Source organism: Cricetulus griseus, chromosome 5 (genome assembly GCF_003668045.3).
Source record: "Cricetulus griseus strain 17A/GY chromosome 5, alternate assembly CriGri-PICRH-1.0, whole genome shotgun sequence".
NCBI lineage: Eukaryota > Metazoa > Chordata > Mammalia > Rodentia > Cricetidae > Cricetulus > Cricetulus griseus.
The window spans coordinates 58,360,337-58,382,377 of NC_048598.1; the positions used below are offsets into that span (position 1 = coordinate 58,360,337).

A 22,041-nucleotide genomic window follows, 5' to 3' on the forward strand; every position below is an offset into this window, starting at 1 on the left:
ATGTTAAGCGGAGGGAAGAATAATTAATGAGATCAGGCAGCAGCCAGGAAGAGGTAGGTGTTGACTGAGTGTCCTTTCAGAAGCCACTACTTCAGAAGCCTGAGGGTGCTTCCCTCAGGCAACACTGCAGAGGCACTCTGCTTTCAGAAATGTATCTTTCCCTTCTTTCTTTCCTACCATCCCAAAGTAGAAGTGTGCTTTCCCAGTCACCCTGGGATTTTTCATTCTTTCTCTTAAGTACCCCATCTCCAGCCCCCATGCAATTTCTTAACAACCTCCAATGCATAGGACACAGCTTCATTTCTTCCTCTTCACACCACCTCCTGCCTCTTGGCAGCCTTAAGATTTGAAGGCTTGCCTTCAAACTAATAAAATTGTTCACAGGCTTCCTTCTTACTCTGTTTTAAGTTCTTTTATCAATTAGACTAAGAACCCAAAAAGAAATTCTTAGTTTCCCAGTTGTACTTGAACTTCTGGTCTTCAGTACTAAGCACTTGCCTGAGGTAGCTAATATGTGGAAGCTGATCTGATGTGGACGAATGTACTAAGGCATTCAAAACAAGTCTGCTTTGGCTCACAGAAGGCTTGGCTCAGAGCAAGGTCACTGCTGCCTCCCAGGAAGACTGCTATCAGAGCTATTCATAATGAGCTCTAGATATAAAATTTGGGTGCCAGCTCAGGATAGGTGCTTGTGCTCAGCCATTTCTGATTCAAGGCAAAGACTGTCATTGCTTCTAACAATACATGACCCATTCCAGAACACTGTTAACATTGAAAAAATAGCTCACTACCCATGTAGTCAGCCTGCCACCCGATAAATGCAGTCCCTTCAGTTGCCTCTAGGTAGACTTTGTCTCTAGTCTTTCCCACTGTGGCTGTACTGAAGTGTGTCTGATTAATGCAGCTTCTGCCTTCTTGTTATCTTTGGTGCGTTCATTCACCTGTCTTATCTTGCCTGCCTGTCAATATTGTCCCTGGCACAGAAGAGAATTTAGAAAAGTGGCAGGGAGGTGGCACTCAGTTTGGTCTTCACTGGGAAGTTACCATTGACCATTACACCCTCTTATGTCCCCATAGGTGGAAAGGGCTGTAGGCAGTGGACTGTAGACACTGGTAAATATTGACAGAAGTAAAGGACCATTTGGCCCATGCCTGTTGGGAAAGGATAAACCTGCAGTTCACAGTGACTGGTCAACTGGTTTACATTTCTAGAAACGGGGAAAGTTGTTAAAATTTTAAATCTGGCAGCTCTTTAATCAATCTTTCGTGGTTGCAAAGCCACTGGATACACCGTCTTCTTCCTGCTGTTCTTCCCTGTCACAGGGAAGACGACTCTTTTTCACATTTGTTCCAGGAGGAAAATATAACTCCTTCTCTAGAAGGAAGTTGTTCTGATCTTAAGTGGTTAGGAGGATGTTTATGATCTAAATTACGGTGTAATTTCACTCTGGGTCAAGTAAGTGCTCACCAAATGCTTTGTTGGGTTGTGTGCTCTCTGATGTGGCTGATTTCTGCCTTAGATGGTAAGTATGATTTCCTAACAAGATATTTCATGTTAGTTTGTGGCTTAAGAGGCATTCTGTGTAGTGTTTTAATGAAATTTACATTTATAACATTATTAAAAATTCTTAATTAAGGTATATGCTCTATACTCATTGGGGACCTAGTATATGTTAATGGTGGTCTTGCTCCCTGAGATGGGTGGTCATTTCTGACTTGCTCTTTTTATTCTGGGACTCCCAAAAGTGACAATTTCAAAATCCCGAGATGTCAATGATGAGAAACTCTAGGACTGATACTTGGGGGAAGGGATTGCTTGTTCAAGAATGGATAATTTGTGGCTGAATTTGACTACAATGCCTCTGATCTGTTTGGAAGCATAACTTTGGAAATCTTTGGAGGATTAGGGATGTGGGCACACATATGAGAGGACACGACATGGTGGGGAGATTACTTCAGCAAAGACTTGGCGGGAGGAATCCCGTGGTGTGTCCTTGAGCCAGTGACATGCCAAATGACGCTATTCTCTTTTTTCCTTCCAACAGAGAGCTTTTCAGAGCTTCCTCCAGTGGACAATAGTGTATTTGTTGCAAAGGAAGTAGAAGGACAGATTCTGGGGGTTTACCTTTGTATCAAAGGCTACCACTTGGTGGGAAAGCAGTCTTTGGTCCTCAATCTCTCAGAGGAATGGGATGACTCCCCTCCTGAATGCCACTGTGAGTTTGGTTTTTCTGTCCATATTGTCATCTCCTGTATTCTATTATATCCTGCTGACTGCAGGCCATGTTAAAATTGCAAAAAAACAAACAAACAAAAAAACCAAAAAAACCCAAAAAACCAAAAAAACAAAAACAAAAAACCTCAATTTCTAAGAAGCTAATGTCTATTTCACCAGGTGCTTCTGAAACAAGATTTACAGTAGCCCATCATGTTGGCCTGGAGTTTGATATGTAGCCCCTAGTGACCTGGAACTTACAACCCCCTGCCAGTGCTGGGATTTCAGGCACATGACCAATGCCTACCCATCATGTTACTTTCAAACTAGGGGAAAGCTATATTCTCAATTTGCATATGTGATAAGTGAGATTCAAGTGGCTTGCTCCAGGTGACAAAAATCATTGTGTTATCTTCTGTAGTGACAGAGCATAATTCTTCTAGATGGTTTTTGTTATTATTTTCTAATAAGCTGTGTTAATTTTATCTATGCATAACATTTTAAAGTTTCCTTCATATGAAAAAAATACATCCTTCTCCATTGACTCCTGATTTTCAACAAGAAAGAAACAGTTAAAATATATAGGGAAAGAGAAAACAAGAAATGAGTAAGTACATATTTGTCTAGATGAAAGAAAAGGAAAGACTTGCTTGAAACAGGCTTGAGACACTGAACAGTGAGTGAGTGTTCAACATGTTACTGGAATACCTAGTTACATACTTCATTTTGTATAGTATAGTTGTCATTTATATTCTTGTGCATGACGATGTTGTGTGACTCTGTTCCTGGGGAGACATGAAAAATGTCCTCCCATTTCAGATAAGGAACTAATCACAGACCAAGGTTAAGGACACTGCCAAAGTCCAACTTGGTGAATCGATGACTTTATTGGGATTGCTTGCAAGAGTATGCTGAGGGCTTACTTCCAGAAGCAGAAATGACTCAATGACAGCTGTATCTCCCAAAGTCTACTCCAGCAGTTATGATGGCTCACAGAAACTGGGAACCTGCAGCCCTCTGTACAACTTGCAGGCAGCTAAACAGGTTGAAAACTCTCTTCCAGGCCACCCAGCTAGTTTGAGCAGCTCTGGGCAGTCCTTACTGCTTATGTAACATTAAGGAAGGAAGAGCCCTGCGAATCTAGCCAGGTTCAGGAAGTTCCTGAGGCTTCTTAGCTGTTTTCTTGCTGAGTCCTTTCCCTTTAGAACTTCCAGAGTCCAAATGAGCCTTCTTTCGAAGGTCGTAGGTCTTAAGGAGCTTTGGAGGAAATTTCCACACGACAGTCCCACTCCTTTTTTGTCCCCGATTATGGAGCCTTGGCCTTTTCTCATCCTGCATTGGTATGGTTTGATATTACACACCTACCCTTTTAGATACATGGACACCATTAAGTTCTGAGTTACTGTTACCTTTCTGAGGCTTGGGGAAGTGTGACACTTACTTCTTCCTAGCCCCTTAGAGCACTGGCTGTTCTCTTCTTCAGTGGGCCACTGTCCTGAGCCTGTACTGGAAAATGGCAAGACCAATTATTCTGGGCCTGTGAATATAAATGACAAGATCATGTTTAAGTGCAATGATGGTTACATCCTCAAGGGAAGTAACTGGAGCCAGTGCCTAGAGGACCACACCTGGGCACCTTCCTTGCCCATATGCCGAAATAGTAAGTAGTGGTTAGTATTGTCACTCTGGGGGTAAAATTTGCCTTTTGGTGCCCTATTAGTGTATCAGCCAGAATAAAACCTTCCCCTACTGTCTTGTAAATTATTTATCCTTCCCCTATGATCCAAATTTCCTCTTTCCTTTCTTCCTCTTTCCTCCCCTCCTCTCGAAACCTCTGATCCTCCTGCTTCCACTTCAGGAGTGATGGGATGATAGGTGTGCCACCATTCCTGTTACTGGTGCTGGGGCTTGAACCCAGGGCTTCATGCATGCTAGGCAGGCACTCTGCCAGCTGAACCACACCTTCAACCCTAGTTGCCTTCTATACCAATTGGCAGCTCTACAGTGTGTAGCTCCTTTCCTGGAGCTCAGGGGTCAAGCTGGGGAAAGTATCTTTTCCATGGGCAATTGTTATTTTCATGAGAAAGACATGAATGGAGAACGCGCTCTTGGGTCTCACTTGTCCCAGTGTGAAAATGGCAGACTCTAGAGTACACACAGCATAGGAAGCTCTGTCCTTTTGATTGTACCCGCCTCTCACAAAGCTCACTCCAGGCTGTCTTCCTTCCCCTTAGGAGACTGTGGACCTCCTGGGGTTCCTAGCCATGGCTATTTCGAAGGAGAGTCTTTCACTGCAGGATCTGTTGTTACTTATTACTGTCGAGACGGGTAAGTGTAGAGTACCTTTATACCCTAGCTGGAGCAGTTACTTTTCTATGGTTGTGATAAAGTGCCACAGCCAAGGCAACATAGAAGGAAGGGTTGATTTGGGTTTATAGTTCCAGAGGGAGAAGAGTCCATTAGCGTCCTGGCAGCAAGCATGACAGCAGGTGCATGGTGGCTCAAGCAGAGAGCTCACATCATAAATTGCAAGCACTTAGCAGAGAGCATGAACTCAAAATGGCATGAGCCTTTAAACTCTCAGAGCACCCCTCTTGTGACATACTTCATCCAGCAAGGGCATACTTCCTAAGCCTTCCCAAACAGTGCCACCAACTGGGAATGAAGTATCTGAGTGCTGGAGAGTATGGGGGCATCTTATGCAAACCACCACACTTTGAAAGTACTCTTGTTGCTTAGTTATTCAACCCACAGTCAGCTGGGACTCAGGGGAGAGAAAGGAAAAGGATCCTGCAGGGAGATGCAATTGCCATTTGTTTATGAAATATGTCCTTTTGTGAGTATGGAGCACACTTGTTAGACCATTTTCCTAGCATGATAGACATAACAATGGTTGGGACCGTCTAGGGCTACATAAGGTATTCTGTGGATGGTGTTACTTCAGTTTGATCTGAGAGGAGCAAATTTCTGTCAGGTCCCCATGTTGGCTAAAGAGATATGCCCTTTTAATTTGTAATCTCAATGCTAGGGCCCTCTCTTGGGTAATTATGACTATTGCTTTATTGTTGCTGAATTTGTTTTTGTTTTTTGTTTTGTTTTGACCTTTTAATTGAGCATTTTCAGTACTTTAGGGAAAAAAGTGGGAGTCTATCTTTAAAGCCAGATTCAGTTGCTTATTCGCCTGTTTGATGTGTTCTACTCCTGGTGAGTCCTGATCCTATTGGGTTTAAGGATAGATGGAAGACACACAGTAGGCTTTGGTTACCAGTCTTGGTTACTCACCTGCCGTTTCACTTCATGACCTAGAAAGTGCTCTTGGTAAGTTTTAATTACCTAGAGATTCCCATATGGAGAGTTCAGTCCAGTCAATGATCACTGTCTTGTAGCTTTTGGGATGGCTCTTTTCCTGACAAACTTGCAGAAGTCTAGTGACAGTGTTAGGATGTATCAACTTAAACTGGCCTTTCCCTGAGCTGGGTAGAGGGTTGATGTGTGTATTTTCCATCTTAGCATGTGCTGTGGATGTCACTGAGAACATCCCACATAATTTTGGTAAGTATGTACAATGTCTGTCCTCATGGTCTCCATTGTATTGCAACGGCCTACATGACTTTCTGGCCTGTGTACCCCATTCATCTGTGCAGCCTGGCAGGGAGTTTTTCAGTCATTATTCCAGGTCATTGTAAGGATTGATGAGACTTGATGGTCAGCAACATGCTATAACATTTCTTGTTTGTGTTTTACATTGTCTCTCATATCTCCGCATGGCTCTTGTCCCCACAGTGGGTGTTTGTTAATGAATCACTGCTGACTCTGCCAGTGAGAAAGCCAAAACGAAAGTCTCTGAACATGGACCAAAGCTCTGTGCTTATAATTAGGAGTTTCTTTTCTCACATTGCTAGGATCCATACTGCATGGAGTCTGGCCCACTAACTACTGTAAACTTGACCTTCATCAACACAAAAGCTTTCTGTCTTTCTGTAGTAGGCTACTGCCCTCTGTTAGGGGGTGGTTTCACTTTGCCAACCCACCAATTTATAATTGTTTCTCCTTCCTTCACTGATGAATGGTAGTCTAGCATTTCACTGGGTACAGTCACTCCTCCTTTGCTGTGGAATAATCCTTTTGTACATTGTGGAAATGTGTTGCTAATAAAAAAGGAGATTTGCCAATAGCTAGGCAGGATTTTCAGGATAGAAGGATTGCTGGGGAGAAGAAGGGCAGGGTATAAGGGTTGTGAGCCAGAATCCAAAGAAGCAACATAGGAAGTTCATAGATGAGGTAAACGAGCCTTAGGGTGGCACATAGATGAATAGAAATGGGTTGATTTAGGTTGTAAGAGTTGACTGGAGACAATCCTAAGCTATTGGCTGAACATTTATAATTAATATTAAGTCTCTGTGGATATTTGGGACAGAGCTGATTGGATCCCAAAGAAAAACTCTGCCTACACTTCTTCTATTTGATAGTAAATGGGGGTGCCAACACTGTTGGAGTTCTCTACTGAGGAAGAAGGTGCTATCTACATATCTAGAATATTTTCACTTAACCAAAGTAGTCATCAATGCTGTACCCAACTATGGATGGGTCTATAACTAATGTTGTCTAGCCTCCAGTGGGTAAGTAGTCAATATATTGACCAGAGCTTCTAGACCAGTGGGTTTTGTGGCTATTAAGACTTTATGAGTAGTGTACCATTTTTTTCCCAATAGACATTTGCATGGTTAGCACCTTATTGTGTGTGAACTATCTGCATACCCAGTACTTGCTCCACAGGTTTATTTTTCTCCCTTAAATGCCATGGAATGAGCTTCTTACAGTCCTAGGTCTCTTGCTTTGTATTTGAATTGTAGCATGGCCTTAGGTGGGAAGGGCCAGGTATGGGATGGAAGCCCTCCAGTAGCTGATTAGCCCTATAGATCTCCATTTGCTTAACCATGCAGAGGAGGAGGAAAGCCTGTGCCTTGCCTGTTATATCTGTGGCAATACTTTCATTTTACGGTAACAGACAACACTCAAATATTTCATAAACAATTTAGGTCCTTGGACCTTGTTTGGATTAATGTCTCCTCAGTGTAATGCAATATTTGAACAGATGCTGGTTTGGTTCATTCTGCTAGATCTGATATTGTTATCCCATGGCATACTGTGAGGCAGTGTAAATAACCCTGGAGAAACATGGTGAAAGTCCACTGATGGCTTTCCCAGATGAAGGCAAGATATCCTTGCCTTTCAACTGCTATATCACAACTGAAGAAATCATTGGACAAATCCAGTACATAGATCACAATGGTGATGGCCCAGTTGTATTTTCAACACTTAAGCAGTATAGCAGTGTTAACCTTATTTAATATTCCCAGTAGCCAGCTGTCTTAAGTTATGTCCCATCAGGCTTTTAGATAGGGCATGACAACAAATTAAAAGGTTACATACAAGCATAGTGATGTTTACCTTTCCCAATTCATGGATTGTTTCTGTGTTCTTTTGGTGCTCCCCCATACCTTTAGAAAGTACTGGTATATGGCCTTGGAGTCAGTGGTGTCACTAGTATGGTTTTTTTGAGATTGACTTTATGGCCAAGACATATTTGTTTGTCATGTACTTTTCCCATGGTAGTTTGCAGTAAAATGTGTTTATTCTCACAATATATTAAGGGATTATGGCATAGACCTTTGGGGCATATGCCCCAGTCTCAAAAGTGAGCACTGGAGCTATTTGTCCACTGGATCTCTTAGTTTCTGTTAAATCTGGGTTTCTAGATATGTGTACTTTTGGCACCAGTAGCTGTCTGCATAGTGGCTCCTGTGTTACAGGGAACCAATAACTAGCCAACTACATATGAGGAGTCTGTTTTTAGGGATGTGGAACCTTGAACAAGTCTCTATTCATTGTTTTCTCCATACCTAGAGGCTCACTATACTGTCTGGCTCAGGGGAAGCCTCATCTCTCATGGCATTTTCAACTAGAGGATGAGCCCAGATTTTCCTTTTTATTCCCCCCCCCCCACACACACACACGTGTGCCTATTCTGGAGTCCTAAAGGTACACTGCCTTTTCAGGAATAGGAGTTGGAATCTTTTATTAAGGGAGTGATTTCCAAAGTTTTGTTGTCCAAATTTGGCTGCTTGTCTGTTTTTTAAAAATGTATTATTGCCTGATGATTTCATATATGTAAATAATATATCTTGGTCATTTTTATATCCCCCCATTACTTCTCACTCATCTGTCTCCCACTTCCACCAAATTCCGTCTTTCCAACACGTTTCCTTCATATTCCTGTGTTGGGTTGGGGGACACCCACTGAGTTTAATTAGGACTGCTTGCATTTGGGAGACTCCTGAGCCACCCTCTTTTACTGAGTGGAGTTTTATTCTTTCACCACTTTTATGTTTACTTATTCTGAGCACAGCATTCCCCTGTATTTTATCTTTGTCTCCACTGAATCTGTAACCATTTGAGCTTCTTTTGGTATTGTTGGCATAGGATAGCATGGATATCAGACCTCATACCTGACTGGAGGTCAGGTACCCAGTGCAAGATGACATCTTTCATCTCTATTTTGCAGGTCATTATAAGCACCGGAAAAAGTCAGAATACACATTGCATCTTTCATACCAAGTTCCTTCAAATATGACTGCATTTCTTCTGTAGATGTCTCTATTTCCCTTGGCATGGGGATGTCTTTAGAGTTGGACCAAGTATGTCTAATGACAGTAGTTAACCATGCTGCCAGTGACTGACTGTTGCTGCTGCTGAAGTATTGAGGAGAATGTCACCAGCATTCAGGTCCCACAGGCTCAGCAGGAGGCACACACTCTGTTTTTGCTTGAACTTGGCTCTCAGTTGCAGTAACTCTAGAGGAGTGGAGGAGTGTCTTAGGGGAGTGCAGGCATCCTGGGGCAGGCAGATTGTTTGAGTCCTTATCTTCAGGGGGTCTCCACATTAGGTCTTCTATGTCTTGGTAGTCTGCTGCAGAATCGTGGTGTGAATGTTCATCTGCCAGGTCAAGTGTCTTTGCTAATGTGTCTTTGCTGTTGTCTTTTGCCACTCTGGCATCTCTTTCTAACTTTAATCTTTCCACTTATGAGCCCGAGTTATCTCCTTGAGGATGGCTTCTGTGAGCCAGTGTGATTGTCACACATCAGCAGCAGTGGCCACTCAGTTTTCCTTTTGCTTTCCCACCACTGATTTGTTTGCTGCCTTCAACTTGGCTAGCAATCTTTCTTGGACTTTTGAGGTATCTAAGTACTCACAGGGTCCTCCAGCAAGTCACATAATGGGGATGCATCAAATCACATAGGAGGCTTAGGCCAGCCGAGGATTTCCCTGGAAGAATCCATGTCCACATCCAGAATTTGCTCACTCTCTTCCCTCTTGGAATTCTGCTGACAAGGCTAATTTTATGAAAACCCTGAAAAGGAAAGCCTCCGTGGGAGTTTGGACATATTTTATTATCAAGCAATCCTCGATAGCATCAGGCCAGAAAATAAGGATCTGCATCATGGTTATAAGCAGAGTAGCATCTATATACAGTGGGAACAGAAGTAACAGAGGAAAATTGGATTCTAGTACTCAATGCTGCAGTGACATCCTTCTCATGGGTATGGTATGCCTGTCTAGTAGACCTTACCTTCCTTCTCTGTTTCCTGTCTTCAAAGGAGAGAATGGCCAGTAACCCCCCCCCACACACACACATACACACACATCAATTGTATGCCTATAATCTGTAGAACATCTGCAACAAAGGGTTGCTCCAACTGCCTCAGATACAGAGAATGGAGTATTTCCCACAGAATCCAAGAGCAGAAACCTTAAAGAAACAAACAAAAAACAAAAATCAGAAATGCAGCGATTTAGAGTTTAGACCCTTAAAGCATTGTAACAAGGACTAACGTTCCTTCAGATGGTCTTCTCTCCCTCCTTGATGGGTCATGTAACTTCCTCAGCCTTTAAGTCCCGCCTCTCAGTTTTGATTCACCTTTTGTTTTTCTGATCACACACCACCGCTCTCATCTAGAACATTCACCTGCACCTGCATTTTAGCGCTTCATACAGATGTCTGTTAGGTTATGACTGATCAAACACTTCTTTCCCCACCTGTTCCCACCAAAACCACTGGTCCTGAAGCTCTCACTTTCCTCTGTGTTATTCTGAGTTGATTCATCCCTGGGCTGCCTACCATTTCAGGAGAGCTGTTTTGCTTTAGTATACTCTTAGTATACACTAAGAGTCGGGGGCAGGAAGGTGGGTTTGATCACAGTTTGAAACACTGAAATACAGTCTCCATTGCTCAGCTTAGAAGCCATAAAAGCTAAGTGTTCTAACATCTCCAGGTATCACTTAGTGGGCACACAAAAGCTGCAATGCATTGACGGGGAGTGGAGCAGTTCCTATCCTACCTGTAAGTCCATTCAGGAAGTCCTCCACCTGGCTGAACAGATTGCACTTGGGAAAGCAATTGTAAGTAAGGGGTGTTATATGTTTTGTTCTTAACTGTAGTCTCAGGCCTGCCATTACTCTTGGCATATACTTAGTGGATACTAGTTCAATTCTGGGTAATTTGCTTGAATGGGTTCACTTTGACCCATTGCAGAAGGAGCCTCGTAAAATGGCCAGCTCACATTTCTAGATAACATTCCTATTCATCACCATCATCACAAACACCTCACAAAACCTCCTTATGGGATTTACTACCTCATTTGGCATATAAAAGAAGGTATCTAATTATACTCATGAGATCTATCTGTAAGCACTGGCTGCTGGGAGAAGCTGCTCCAAGTCTAGAGTCCAATACACTCTGAACACATTTATTTTCCTTCAGACTAAATTTGGCCTGTATTATTCTTGAAATAGCAGTGATTATATTTAAACCAGAAAATGTAAATAACTGATGATGTTGTGGACTCAGATCCTTGTGGAAATTCCCTGGGTTTGCAGCTTATTGGTTTCAGAGTAGAGAGCTGAATCTCATCTCTCTAGTTGTAACATTAAAGTTTTTCTTTCCTCAGCTTGCCTTTCAGGAGAGTAAGGACTTTTGCAGTGCCACAGAGAACTTTGTGAGAAGCCTAAAGGAAAGTGGGCTAACAATGGAAGAACTGAAGTATTCTTTGGAGCTGAAGAAAACTAAGTTGAAGGCAGATATTTTACTGAAACATAGCTAAGCAAGATGGTAACAGAAATGCCCGTGTGAATAAACCACTTCTGAGGTGCTTGCAAGTTGTTCCTTCCTGAGCTGAGATGCATGGTCATGGGGCTGTACAACAGGTGTACTGTGTGTGCTCTGGGGGTGTGTGTGGGAATTTTACTTAGATTGGAGAAGGGCCAGCTATGGTGGTTATCTGCTTCAGACCAGAGTTGGCAACATGCTAACGGAGAATGCAGAGAAAATGAATTCTTTGGCTGGATGGGGAATAAGAAATCATGCATCTGATCTGAGTTTATGTCACATGAAATGTGAATTATAAGTCAAAATTTCTGAAACAAGAACTAACCTTTCATTTCTGGAAAAATATACTTACAACAATTACATCTTTAAAATTACCTATTGAGTACCACACACTCCCCAAGTACAAAAGATTATTACCAACGCTATTGGTTATTGTGACAACTTGATAGTAAGTCCCTACTGCTGAAGATACCACATACTTATGATATACTACATGGAGAAATCTCTCTGGCATTCAAAAGAAAGTTTCATCCCTTTTGGATAGTATTCCCAGTTCTGGAAGGTGCTATACATGTTACCAGAGGAGAAAAGTAATCATTAATCTCCATTAGCTGGAACCTGCAAGCTTTAATAATGATCTCCATACAAGATATACCTATTGGTGCAATAGTGGCACAAATGTTAAGGGAATAACCAACCACATTTTGGTTGGCTTCAAGGCCTGATTCATGAGGTGGAACCTATCCCTGACACTGTAAGTGGCCAAGACCAAGAGACTAGGTCATAGGTCCTAGGGGAAAATGCACTACTGTTATTCTGCAAAAGGAACATAGGAATAAAATGACTCCTAATGCTATACCCACAGATTAGTAAAGTGGGAAATTACCAATGCGGAGCCGATCCCACTTCTGACACCAGATAAAGTGGGAAATTACCAATACAGAGCCAAGTAGAAATATAAGGATATTTAATAGGGAAAAGCCTTAACTTACAGAGCGACCAAGCCAGCCAGTGTGGCATCAGTCTATGCAGCAAGCCGAAAGGGGAAAACGAAAGTGAACTATCCACCTGAACCTCTCACTATACATTACCCTGACGCCCTCGCAGGCATGATCAGGCACACCTGTAGCCAGCCCCTAAGTAGGCGTGGCTACAGCTTCCCCTACAGATTAGTGTGCCACTCAGTCCTCATCAGAGAACCTTCTTGCAGTAGGTGATAATTTAAACAGAGACAGCTAGACAATATGCAGAGTAGAGGCTTTGGAATTGCTAAACTCTGAATTGTATATATTTATCATACCACTACACTTAAAACTCAGGGAGTCATGCAGAAGAGCTTTAAAAGCCAGAGGTGGTAGATGACTTTAAGGATACAACCTTTCCAGACACATCAGGAAAGATATATACTCTCTCAGACTATGGAAGAATGCCAAGACATGCTCAAACTCAAGCATGACAAAATCCAAGCATGAAGGACAGGAAGTAGGCACAAGTACCGCCCTAGCCAATGAGCTATTCTCAATTGATAACTGCTGGGAGTGGGAAAATCACTTCTCTTCAGTGGAGTGACATTGGTGTAGCAGCCACACTCCAGGGAAGGCACCATGTTCAAGAATAGTTAACACAAATCAGATTCCATGGTTTTAGGAATTTTTTTTTTTTTTTTTTTGGTTTTTAGAGACGGGGTTTCTCTGGTGTAGCCCTGGCTGTCCTGGAACTCTCTCTGTAGACCAGTCTAGTCTTGAATTCACAGAGATCTGTCTGCTTCTACCTCATGAGTGCTGAGATTAAAGGCGTGTGCCACCATCACACCATCATCATCTGGAACTCTGTTTTTTAAAAAAAGAAAGAGCATGAACTCTTGTGGGTGAGGGGAGTTAGGAAGATTTGGAGGATGGAAAATATTTTAATACTATACCATGTGAAATTCTCAATGAATAATTAAGAACATTAAAATGTTTCCGACAAAATAAAGTAAATAAAATGACCCATTGAAACAGAAGTAGAATTAGGCCTCAAATTCTTTTTTTTTAAAAGCTTTTAAAAGAAGCTTTTATTTATTTTGTAGTATGTGCATTACAGGAAACGAAACACAAGAAGCCAAGAACAGTCTCCCAGTCACAAGCAGCTCAGCTTACTGTGTCCTTCTAGATGCTTCAATGTACATACATTTAGGGACTTGAGATTATACAGTATGTATCACACTTTCCCCCACATTGTGAATATTCACCAACTAAAAACCCCACGCTACATGAGTATTTTGATAACCAAGAATACACCACGCCATCTCAGTCTGTCAGACAAAACTGTAATCCTGTTTTCCTTGGCAACAAAAATTTCATAGAAGACAAAAATGGCAGCAGGCTTCTAGATAAGTATTAGCGAAGTTACAATTAAAATTCTGCATTCCCTCAAAGCTCAGTTTATAAGGAAACACAAAGCAACAAACCAACTAAGTACAGCATTCCTAAGTTTATCACCAGATCTATATACTAAAATATGAAGGTGTGTTCCTGCTCAATAAATGTATTCCTATAGAGCACTGAAGATGCACCTACGAAAGGTGTCCTCAGGATGTCAATCTCAACACAGCACAGTGCCACAGATCTCGCCCTGTGAACATCTCTGCCTCTCCAGTCAGCCTAGCAACATGAATTAACTCACACTGTCCAGACATGGCTTTACAATTCAAGAGGCACCTTTTCTGTCAATCTATGAAGCTATGCTTTTAACCATATGCTCTCCTTTAGGACATTCATGAAGTTCACATGTTGTGGGATGAACTTTGTACACAATAAACACAAGTACCTGCACCTACACCTAGCTTATGAAGCCAGGTCTCTAAACCTTGTGTGGTAGTATTGTTACCTCCTTTTGGCTAACTCCCAGCCCCACATCACACGGGTCTGAGATGATACAGTAGGATGAGCACATATTCTCTCAAAGATAGGAGATACAGGAACCCAAAGGCTTTCTTCCCTAAGGTGATTTAATGTTTTGGAGTGGATTTTTGATTTACTCTTTTTTTCAGAAAGGGTTCCTGAGACGCAAGAAAGATGGAACATGTTTAGGCAAGAGCATGTAAGTTGGGTTGGTTTGAATGAAACATGAACAATGGTGAAGGATAAGAAGGTTGGTTAAATCCAGCTAACGGTGTTTAAAACATGTATCAGAGAATTTGCACTTCTTTTGTTGGGTAGACTACACATGGCCTTCAAGCGGTGAGATGGGAGTAACACAGAGGATGCTTTCTCACAGTGGTAAGGAAAACCGTATGTAGCATGGGTTGAGGTGGAAAATAATTGAGATGGAGAAACCAATGAAGGGTTACTGAAGTGGTTCAAGTATGTGCCTCAAAGTTTGTGTTGGAGACTACTCCAATGGGGCTTCTATTGCTGTGATGGACCAGGACCAAAAGCAAATTGGAAAGACAAAGGTTTATTTGGCTTAAACTTCCACTTTTTAGTTTTATCACTGAAGGAAGTTGGGGCAGAAACTTAAGCAGGGCAGGAACCTGGAGGCAGGAGCTGATGTAGAGGCCATGGAGGGATGCTGCTTACTGGCTTGTTACACTTGGCTTGCACAGCCTGCTTTATTATAGAACCCAGGGCCACCAGCTCAGGGATGGCACTACCCACAATGGTCTGGGACCTCCCCCATTGGTCACTAATTAAGAAATGCCCTACAATCTCATCTACAGCCCCATCATAAGGAAGCATTTTCTTAATTGAGATTCCCTCCTCTCAGATGATTTTAGCTCAACAGTCCCTGTGAATCAATGACCCCTTTAGGGAGGTCCAACAACCCTTTCACAGAAACTGCATTTCAGATACCTTGCATATCAAATACTTATATTACCATTGATACCAGTAGCAAAATTACAGTTATGAAGTAGCAATGAAAACAATTTTATGGTTGAGGGTCACCCACAACAGGAGAATTGTATTAAAGGGTGGTAGCATCAGGAAGGTTGAGAATCTCTGCTTTAGCTTGTGTCAAGTTGACATGAAACTGTCCAGCATAGGAAGTGATTAGGTTTTATGGATTTATATCCTCAGAATATAAATCTGGTACCGAGTTAGTTATCATAGGAGACCAGACAAAAGAATGGAGTTCAGTTTCATTTCTTCTTTGCCTCATGCTTGTCCTCTTGTCCTTCACCTCCTACTGTGGGACAATGCAGCAGCAAAGCCCTTGTCAGAAGCAGGCCCTTCAGTTTTAGACTCAACAAATCTCCAGAGATATAAGAAGTACATCTCTGTTCTTTATAAGATACCCAGCCGTGGTGCTGCTCAGAGTCATCTGACGCAAGCGACCTGCATGCTGGACCGAGTTCGCTGGTGGCAGGTCCCAAAAACTGAACACCCAGAGGCAGCCCGGCCTCCATCCGCCGGCCCAGGTAGGCCAGGAGCTGTTTCTGGCTCCTGTTCGTCGTCGCTGCTCAGAGTCATCTGACACAAGCAACCTGTGTGCCAGATGGAGTTCGGCAGCGGGATCCGACACACCGAGGCCCAGTGACAGCTCTGCCTCCAACTGCCGGCCCGGTGGGACCCGGCACGCCTGAACACTGCCGACACCAGGGTAACAGTGACACCTTCATCCATGAGAAGAGGACCGACATCAGAGTATTGGATCCGTTTGCATCTACCAGAAGAGAAACTTGTTCCCACACCCACCAGGAGAACAAGAAACTCTTGCTACACCAACCAGAAGAAAAGATGAGAAGAGGACAAAGTAAAAGCACATCCAACAACAGAAAACTCAATATGACACTACCGGAGACTAGGACCATACACCAGTAAGACCTGAATATCATGATGCAGATGAACCAGAAGAGAATGACATTAAAGCATCTTCATGAAAATGATAGAGGACCTCAAAGAGGACATGAGAAAATCCCTTAAAGAAATGGAAGAAAAAACTAACCAAAAAATACAAGATATCAACAAATCTCTCAAGGAAACAAGATAGACAATCCTTTATCCAAACTTACCAAACAACAAAGAGTGAATATGCAAATTAATAAAATCAGGAATGAAAAGGGGGTCATAACAACAGAAACAGAGGAAATCCAGAGAATCATCAGGTCATACTTTGAGAACCTATAATCCTCTAAATTTGAAAATCTAAAGGAAATGGACAATTTTCTGGACAGATTTCACTTTCCAAAATTCAAGAACAGATAAGAAACTTAAATAGACCCATAACCTCTAATGAAATTGAAGCAGTCATTAGAAGTCTCCCAACCAAAAGAAGCCCAGGGCCAGATTGCTTCTGTGCAGAATTCTACCAGAAATTCAAAGTACAGCTAATACCAATTCTACTCAAAGTATTCCACACAACAGAAGCAGAAGGATCATTACCAAACTCTCTTTATGAGGCTTCAATAACCTCAATACCCAAGCCACACAAAGATACAACTAAGAAAGAGAACTACAGACCAATATCCCTCATGAACATTCATGCAAAAATTCTCAATAAAATATTGCAAATTGAATCCAAGAACACATCAGAGAAATCATCCATCCTGATCAAGTAGGCTTCATCCCAGGGATGCAAGAATGGTTCAACATATGAAAATCCATCAATGTAATCCACCATATAAACAGACTGAGGAAAAAAAATCACATGATCATCTCACTAGAAGCCGACAAAGCCTTTGACAAAATCCAACACCCCTTCATGATAAAGGTCCTGGAAAAATCAGGGATAACAGGAACATACCTCAACATAATAAAAGCAATATACAGCAAGCCAACAGCCAACATCAAATTAAATGGAGAGAAGCTCAATGCAATTCCTCTAAAATCAGGAAAAAGACAAGGCTGTCCACTCTCTCCATACCTCTTCAATATTGTCCTTGAACTTCTAGCTAGAGCAATAAGACAACAAAAGGAGATCAAGGGAAAAGAAGAAGTCAAACTCTCACTATTTGCAGATGATATGATAGTCTACCTAAGTGACCGGAAAAACTCCCACATCTGACAGAGGACTGATCTCCAAAATATACAAAGAACTCAAGAAGCTATTCTCCAAAACACCAAACAATCCAATTAAAAAATGGGGTACAGAACTAAATAGACAATTCTCAATAGAGGAATCTAAAATGGCTGAAAGACACATAAGAAAGTGTTCAACATCCTTAGCCATCAGGAAAATGCAAATCAAAACAACTCTGAAATACCATCTTACTCCTGTCAGAATGGCTAAAATCAAAAACACCAATGACAGTTTATGCTGGAGAGGATGCAGAGAAAGAGGAACACTCCTCCACTGCTGGTGGGAGTGCCAACTTGTACAGCCACTTTGGAAATCAGTATGGTGACTCCTCAGGAAAATGGGAATGAGTTTACCACAAGATCCAGCAATTCCACTCCTAGGCATGTACCCAAAAGAAGCACATTCATACAGCAGGGACATCTGTTCAACCATGTTCATGGCAGTATTGTTTGTAATAGCCAGAAACTGAAAGCATCCTAGATGCCCCTCACCTGAAGAATGGATAGAGAAAATGTGGTACATTTACACAATGGAGTACTACTTAGCAGAAAACAATGGAATCTTGAAATTTGCAGGAAAAAGGATGGAACTCGAAGAAACCATTCTGAGCGAGGTAACCCAATCACAAAAAGACAAACATGATATGTACTCACTCATATGTGGATTTTAGATATAGAGTAAGGGATTACCATCCTACAATCCACACTGCCAGAGATACTAGTAAACAAAGAAGACCCAAGAGACAAACTTTGTCCCCTGGAGAAGGGGAAAGGGTCACCATCCCCCAAGCAAATTGAGAACATGGGAAGAGGAAGGAGGAAGCTACGAGAGTGAGAAGGGAAGAACAGGAAGGATGCAGAGGTCATGAAGAAGCAGAAATTTTGAGTCAGGTGTAGATTATAAGAAAGGACATATAACAGGATTTTCGTTGGGGGTGTGGTAGAGGAGGAAGAGAGGGAGAAGGGAAATGGGATTGTCATGTAATTCAATCTTGTTTGTAATTCAAATATTAAAAAAATTACCCTAATAAATTTAAGCCATGGTAAAAAAAAAAAAAAAAAAGATACCCAGCCTTTGGCATTCTGGGATAGAAACAGAAGAAAGTCTTAGACATTCACACAAAAGATCCTGATGGTGCTGAACTATTTTCATGACAGCAGAAATTAAAATGGAACAGAAGGAATGAAAGGTTTTTTGATACTTACATCAAAATAACTTTGAACTGATTTGAGGATTTGAGTAAGGAAGAAGTATTCAAAAGCAGCCCTGAAATTCCTTCCTTGAGGTTCTAGAGTTTTTTTTAGAGGTGCTATTCGTGTCAAGTATTTAAATATATCACACACACAACAACAGAAATGTGAATAGAACTTAGGTCAGTAATCAAAGACAATGATATGTTATGGAGCGGTCCTCCTACTGGGGATATTTAAAGGATGAGGATAATAATTTCATTAAAGTGAAGAGGATTTGTTTGTTTGCTTGTTTCGTTTCTTTAATAAGGAAAAGAGCCAGGCAGCGCAGAAGCCAGCCTGGTCTGTGCAATGAGTTCCAGGCCAGCTAGGGCTACATAACCTCTAAATGATAAAATAATAAAAAAAGAAGGGAATGAAATGTGTTTACAAATGAGAGTAAGGAAAAGGAGTTATAAAAATTTGAGAGAAATTAGAAGAGTTGGGGAAGTTTAGGGTTAGTTGTGGGATCTGTTTTAGTTTCTTCTGTTATAATGATAAAATACCCTTACAAAAGCAAAGTTCTGTTTTGTTTTTGTTTTTTATTTTTAGCTCACAGTTACAGTACGTCATGACAGATTAATTAAAGACACCATGAGCTTGAGGTAGCTGGTCATATTATGTTCTCAGTCTGAAGAGGACAATGAAAGCATGCTCACCACCCAGGACCTCTTGCCTAGGGAATGGTGCCACCTGTGGTGTCCAGGTCTTTCCACCTTAATTAGCATAATTAAGATAATCCCCCCAGACACGACCAGAGAATCTGGATCTCCCAGACTGATCCTAAATTTTGCCAAATTGACAGGAGTCAAAGGGGGAACAGACAGACGGATGGTTTAGATTGGAAATGTTTGGCAATGTTAAAGATTTCAGAGCAATCATAAGAACTAAATTGAAGACATTTGAACTTGCAGATAAAGGCTGTATTCTTGAGAATATAGCATCATATTAAAAGAATGAAAAGGAGTTTGAAGTTTTGGTAAGATTGCTGGAAGACTTCAGATTAAGAGACAAGTGAACACGTAGAAAAGAAGAGACAGCTCTTTAAAATCAGGATTGACAGGAGAAAAAAAAGTGGCATGGATAAAACTAATACAGAATGAGTTTTAGTCATAGAGAAGGCAATCTTATCTGTTGAGAGTAAGACAAGCTAGGCCCCTTGGAGAGAAAACTCTGTGCAGAGAGCAGGGAAAAGAGCTTGAACACATTGGAAAACAATACTTTGAAGACTGAACTTGAAAGGTGTTATTTCCTCCAACTCAATTTTGTAGATTGTCCTTTATTTAGATTCTTATCAAATTAAATCAGCCTTTTACCTTTGTGAAGTGCATGTGCTTTCTTTACCCATAATAGCCTTCTCATTTTCATCTAGTAATTTCTGCTAATTATTCAAGCCATCCCCTCCAATCTCACATCCCTGTCAAACTTCTCTGATGAGCTTAATTTGTGGTTCCATTAGTGTGTATTACAGAAAATAAATTATGATGCCACGAAGATTATATTTTCGTTTTTGCTATGCTGATCAAACCCAAGGACCTTATATATGTTAGACAAGTGCTCTACCACTGCATGACATTTCCAGCCCTTGATTTCCTAGTTAGGGTCATATATATATATATATATATATATATTATATATATATATATATATATATATATATATCCCAGGCTGATCTTGAATTCCTAGTCCTTCTGCCCCAGCCTCCTAAGTGCTACAATTACAAGCTTGTAGCACTATATCTGGTAAGAACTATTTTTTTTACATTTATTTATTTATATAGGGGCATATATGGCATGGCATATGTGTGGTAATCGGAGGACTACTTATAAGAATTAGCTTATGCTGGGGATGACACTCAGATCACTAGACTTGGCAACATGCACATTTACTCACCAAGCCATCTCACTGGTCCAGAATTGCTTTTCAACAGCAGTCTTTTGGGCACACAAATCTGAAACTTTAGGATTGATTAAATGGGCCATGTCAGGGCTTGACATTATTTGTAGACATGCGTGATATGTAACACTCCTAGCCCCTCCATTGCATTCTTTTGAGTGGTAATGAGTGTCAGACCAGCTTCTGGAGACCTGTTGGTGCCTGCTTGTTGGTGGTTAACATTTGTGGAGCATGTTATCATAAAACAGAAACCCAATAAAAACAAAAACAAAAACAAAAAAACCCATTCTGTATCTGTTATACCTCCTTGTGATTCATGGAGACAAGTGAAGAGTAAGGCCCCAGACCTGGGATCCCTGAAGGCCTCTGGGCCTTCTGTCCTTGGAAGACGATCCTTTTGGTTGGAGTGGGTCTGAACTCCTCAGGGTTTCTAGGCTGGTTGGATTTTGTGTTGCTTATAATTATGAAAAGGAAAGGAAAATTCTGACATCAAATTCCAGTCATCCTTCTAACTTAGGGGAAATGGTTGGCAGAGAAGAAAACAAATAATTGCAACACATGATCAAGAATAAGCGCTGGTGAGGAAGGAGATTAGGTAAACATCACTGCTCCAGTTTGTTAATCATTCACTGGGACAAAGGAGAGTTTCTCTCTGTCCATCTTTATTTACCTGCCTCTGACCAGCCACCTGCGTGGGTGGAATTCAAGGACCACCTGTGTGGGAAGAATCCAGGGACTTTTTGGTGAATCGATTACTGGCCACCTTTAGGATACTATGGTCAACTGTCATCTTAGAAGATACTAGTACGGTAAAGATCAAGGCACATCACAGAGTCATTTCCTCTGCAACTGCAGGTCAGTGAGATACTGATCACTTGGGTGGGGGGTTATGGGTGAAGCTAGCTATCAAGCCCTTTAGGATATGCACCTCTGTGTTCTATTTTTTTGAGATTGTAACTTAATTACATTTCCCCTTTTTCTTTCTTCCCCTCAAATCCTCCCATACACTTGTTTTTGCTCTCTTTCAAATTCATGACCTAGTTTTTCATTAATTGTGATTACATTAATGTATTCCTAAATATAATGTTACTTGTTTTCAGGGTTGAACATTTGGCACCGGACAACCAATTGTTGTGGTTTTCCCCTGGAGAATACCATCTCTCTCATTCCTAAGTATCCTATAGTTCTTTGTGTAGAATTAAGGCCTCATGGGCTTCCTGCATCTAGTTTTGTATGTTCATTGGTGCCCTTGTTTAGCTCATGTTTGGGAGGTCTTCTTGGTGAGATTTTACTGGTATAGCTTCTGATGTTACTAGTTACAACCTCACAGTAAACTCCTTCATCCCTTGGCTCTTACAATCTTTCTACCTCCTCTTCTGCAATGTTCTTCTTAGGTACAGGAGTGTTTTGTAGATGTATCCATTGGCACTGGTCTTCATAACTTTACATTTTGATTGGTTTTCTGTGGTCGTCTCTATTTGCTGCAAAGAGAAGTTCTCTTGGTGAGGGGGTGAAGACTAAACTGTGGGTGTAAG

The 22,041-nt window shown here is 41.4% G+C and overlaps 1 protein-coding gene across 1 annotated transcript; it reads left to right on the forward strand.

Moving 5' to 3' along the window:
* Positions 1-86: 86 nt before the first annotated feature.
* Positions 87-11,431, forward strand: C4bpb (complement component 4 binding protein beta). The gene is made up of 6 exons (XM_035445787.1): positions 87-1,527; positions 2,050-2,216; positions 3,699-3,875; positions 4,450-4,543; positions 10,549-10,675; positions 11,224-11,431. Exons 1-6 carry the CDS (start codon positions 1,472-1,474, stop codon positions 11,374-11,376), a joined length of 774 nt encoding a protein of 257 aa, XP_035301678.1. The 5' UTR covers positions 87-1,471; the 3' UTR covers positions 11,377-11,431.
* Positions 11,432-22,041: the final 10,610 nt, after the last annotated feature.

What these genes read in the sequence shown, in the direction of transcription:
- C4bpb (XM_035445787.1), top strand. Translation starts at nt 1,472, where the DNA reads ATGCTTTGTTGGGTTGTGTGCTCTCTGATGTGGCTGATTTCTGCCTTA. An exon ending in ATTTCTGCCTTAGATGGTAA is followed by an intron (nt 1,528 to 2,049) that starts GTATGATTTCCT and finishes TCCAACAGAGAG; the next exon opens with CTTTTCAGAGCTTCCTCCAG. An exon ending in CTCCCCTCCTGAATGCCACT is followed by an intron (nt 2,217 to 3,698) that starts GTGAGTTTGGTT and finishes TCTCTTCTTCAG; the next exon opens with TGGGCCACTGTCCTGAGCCT.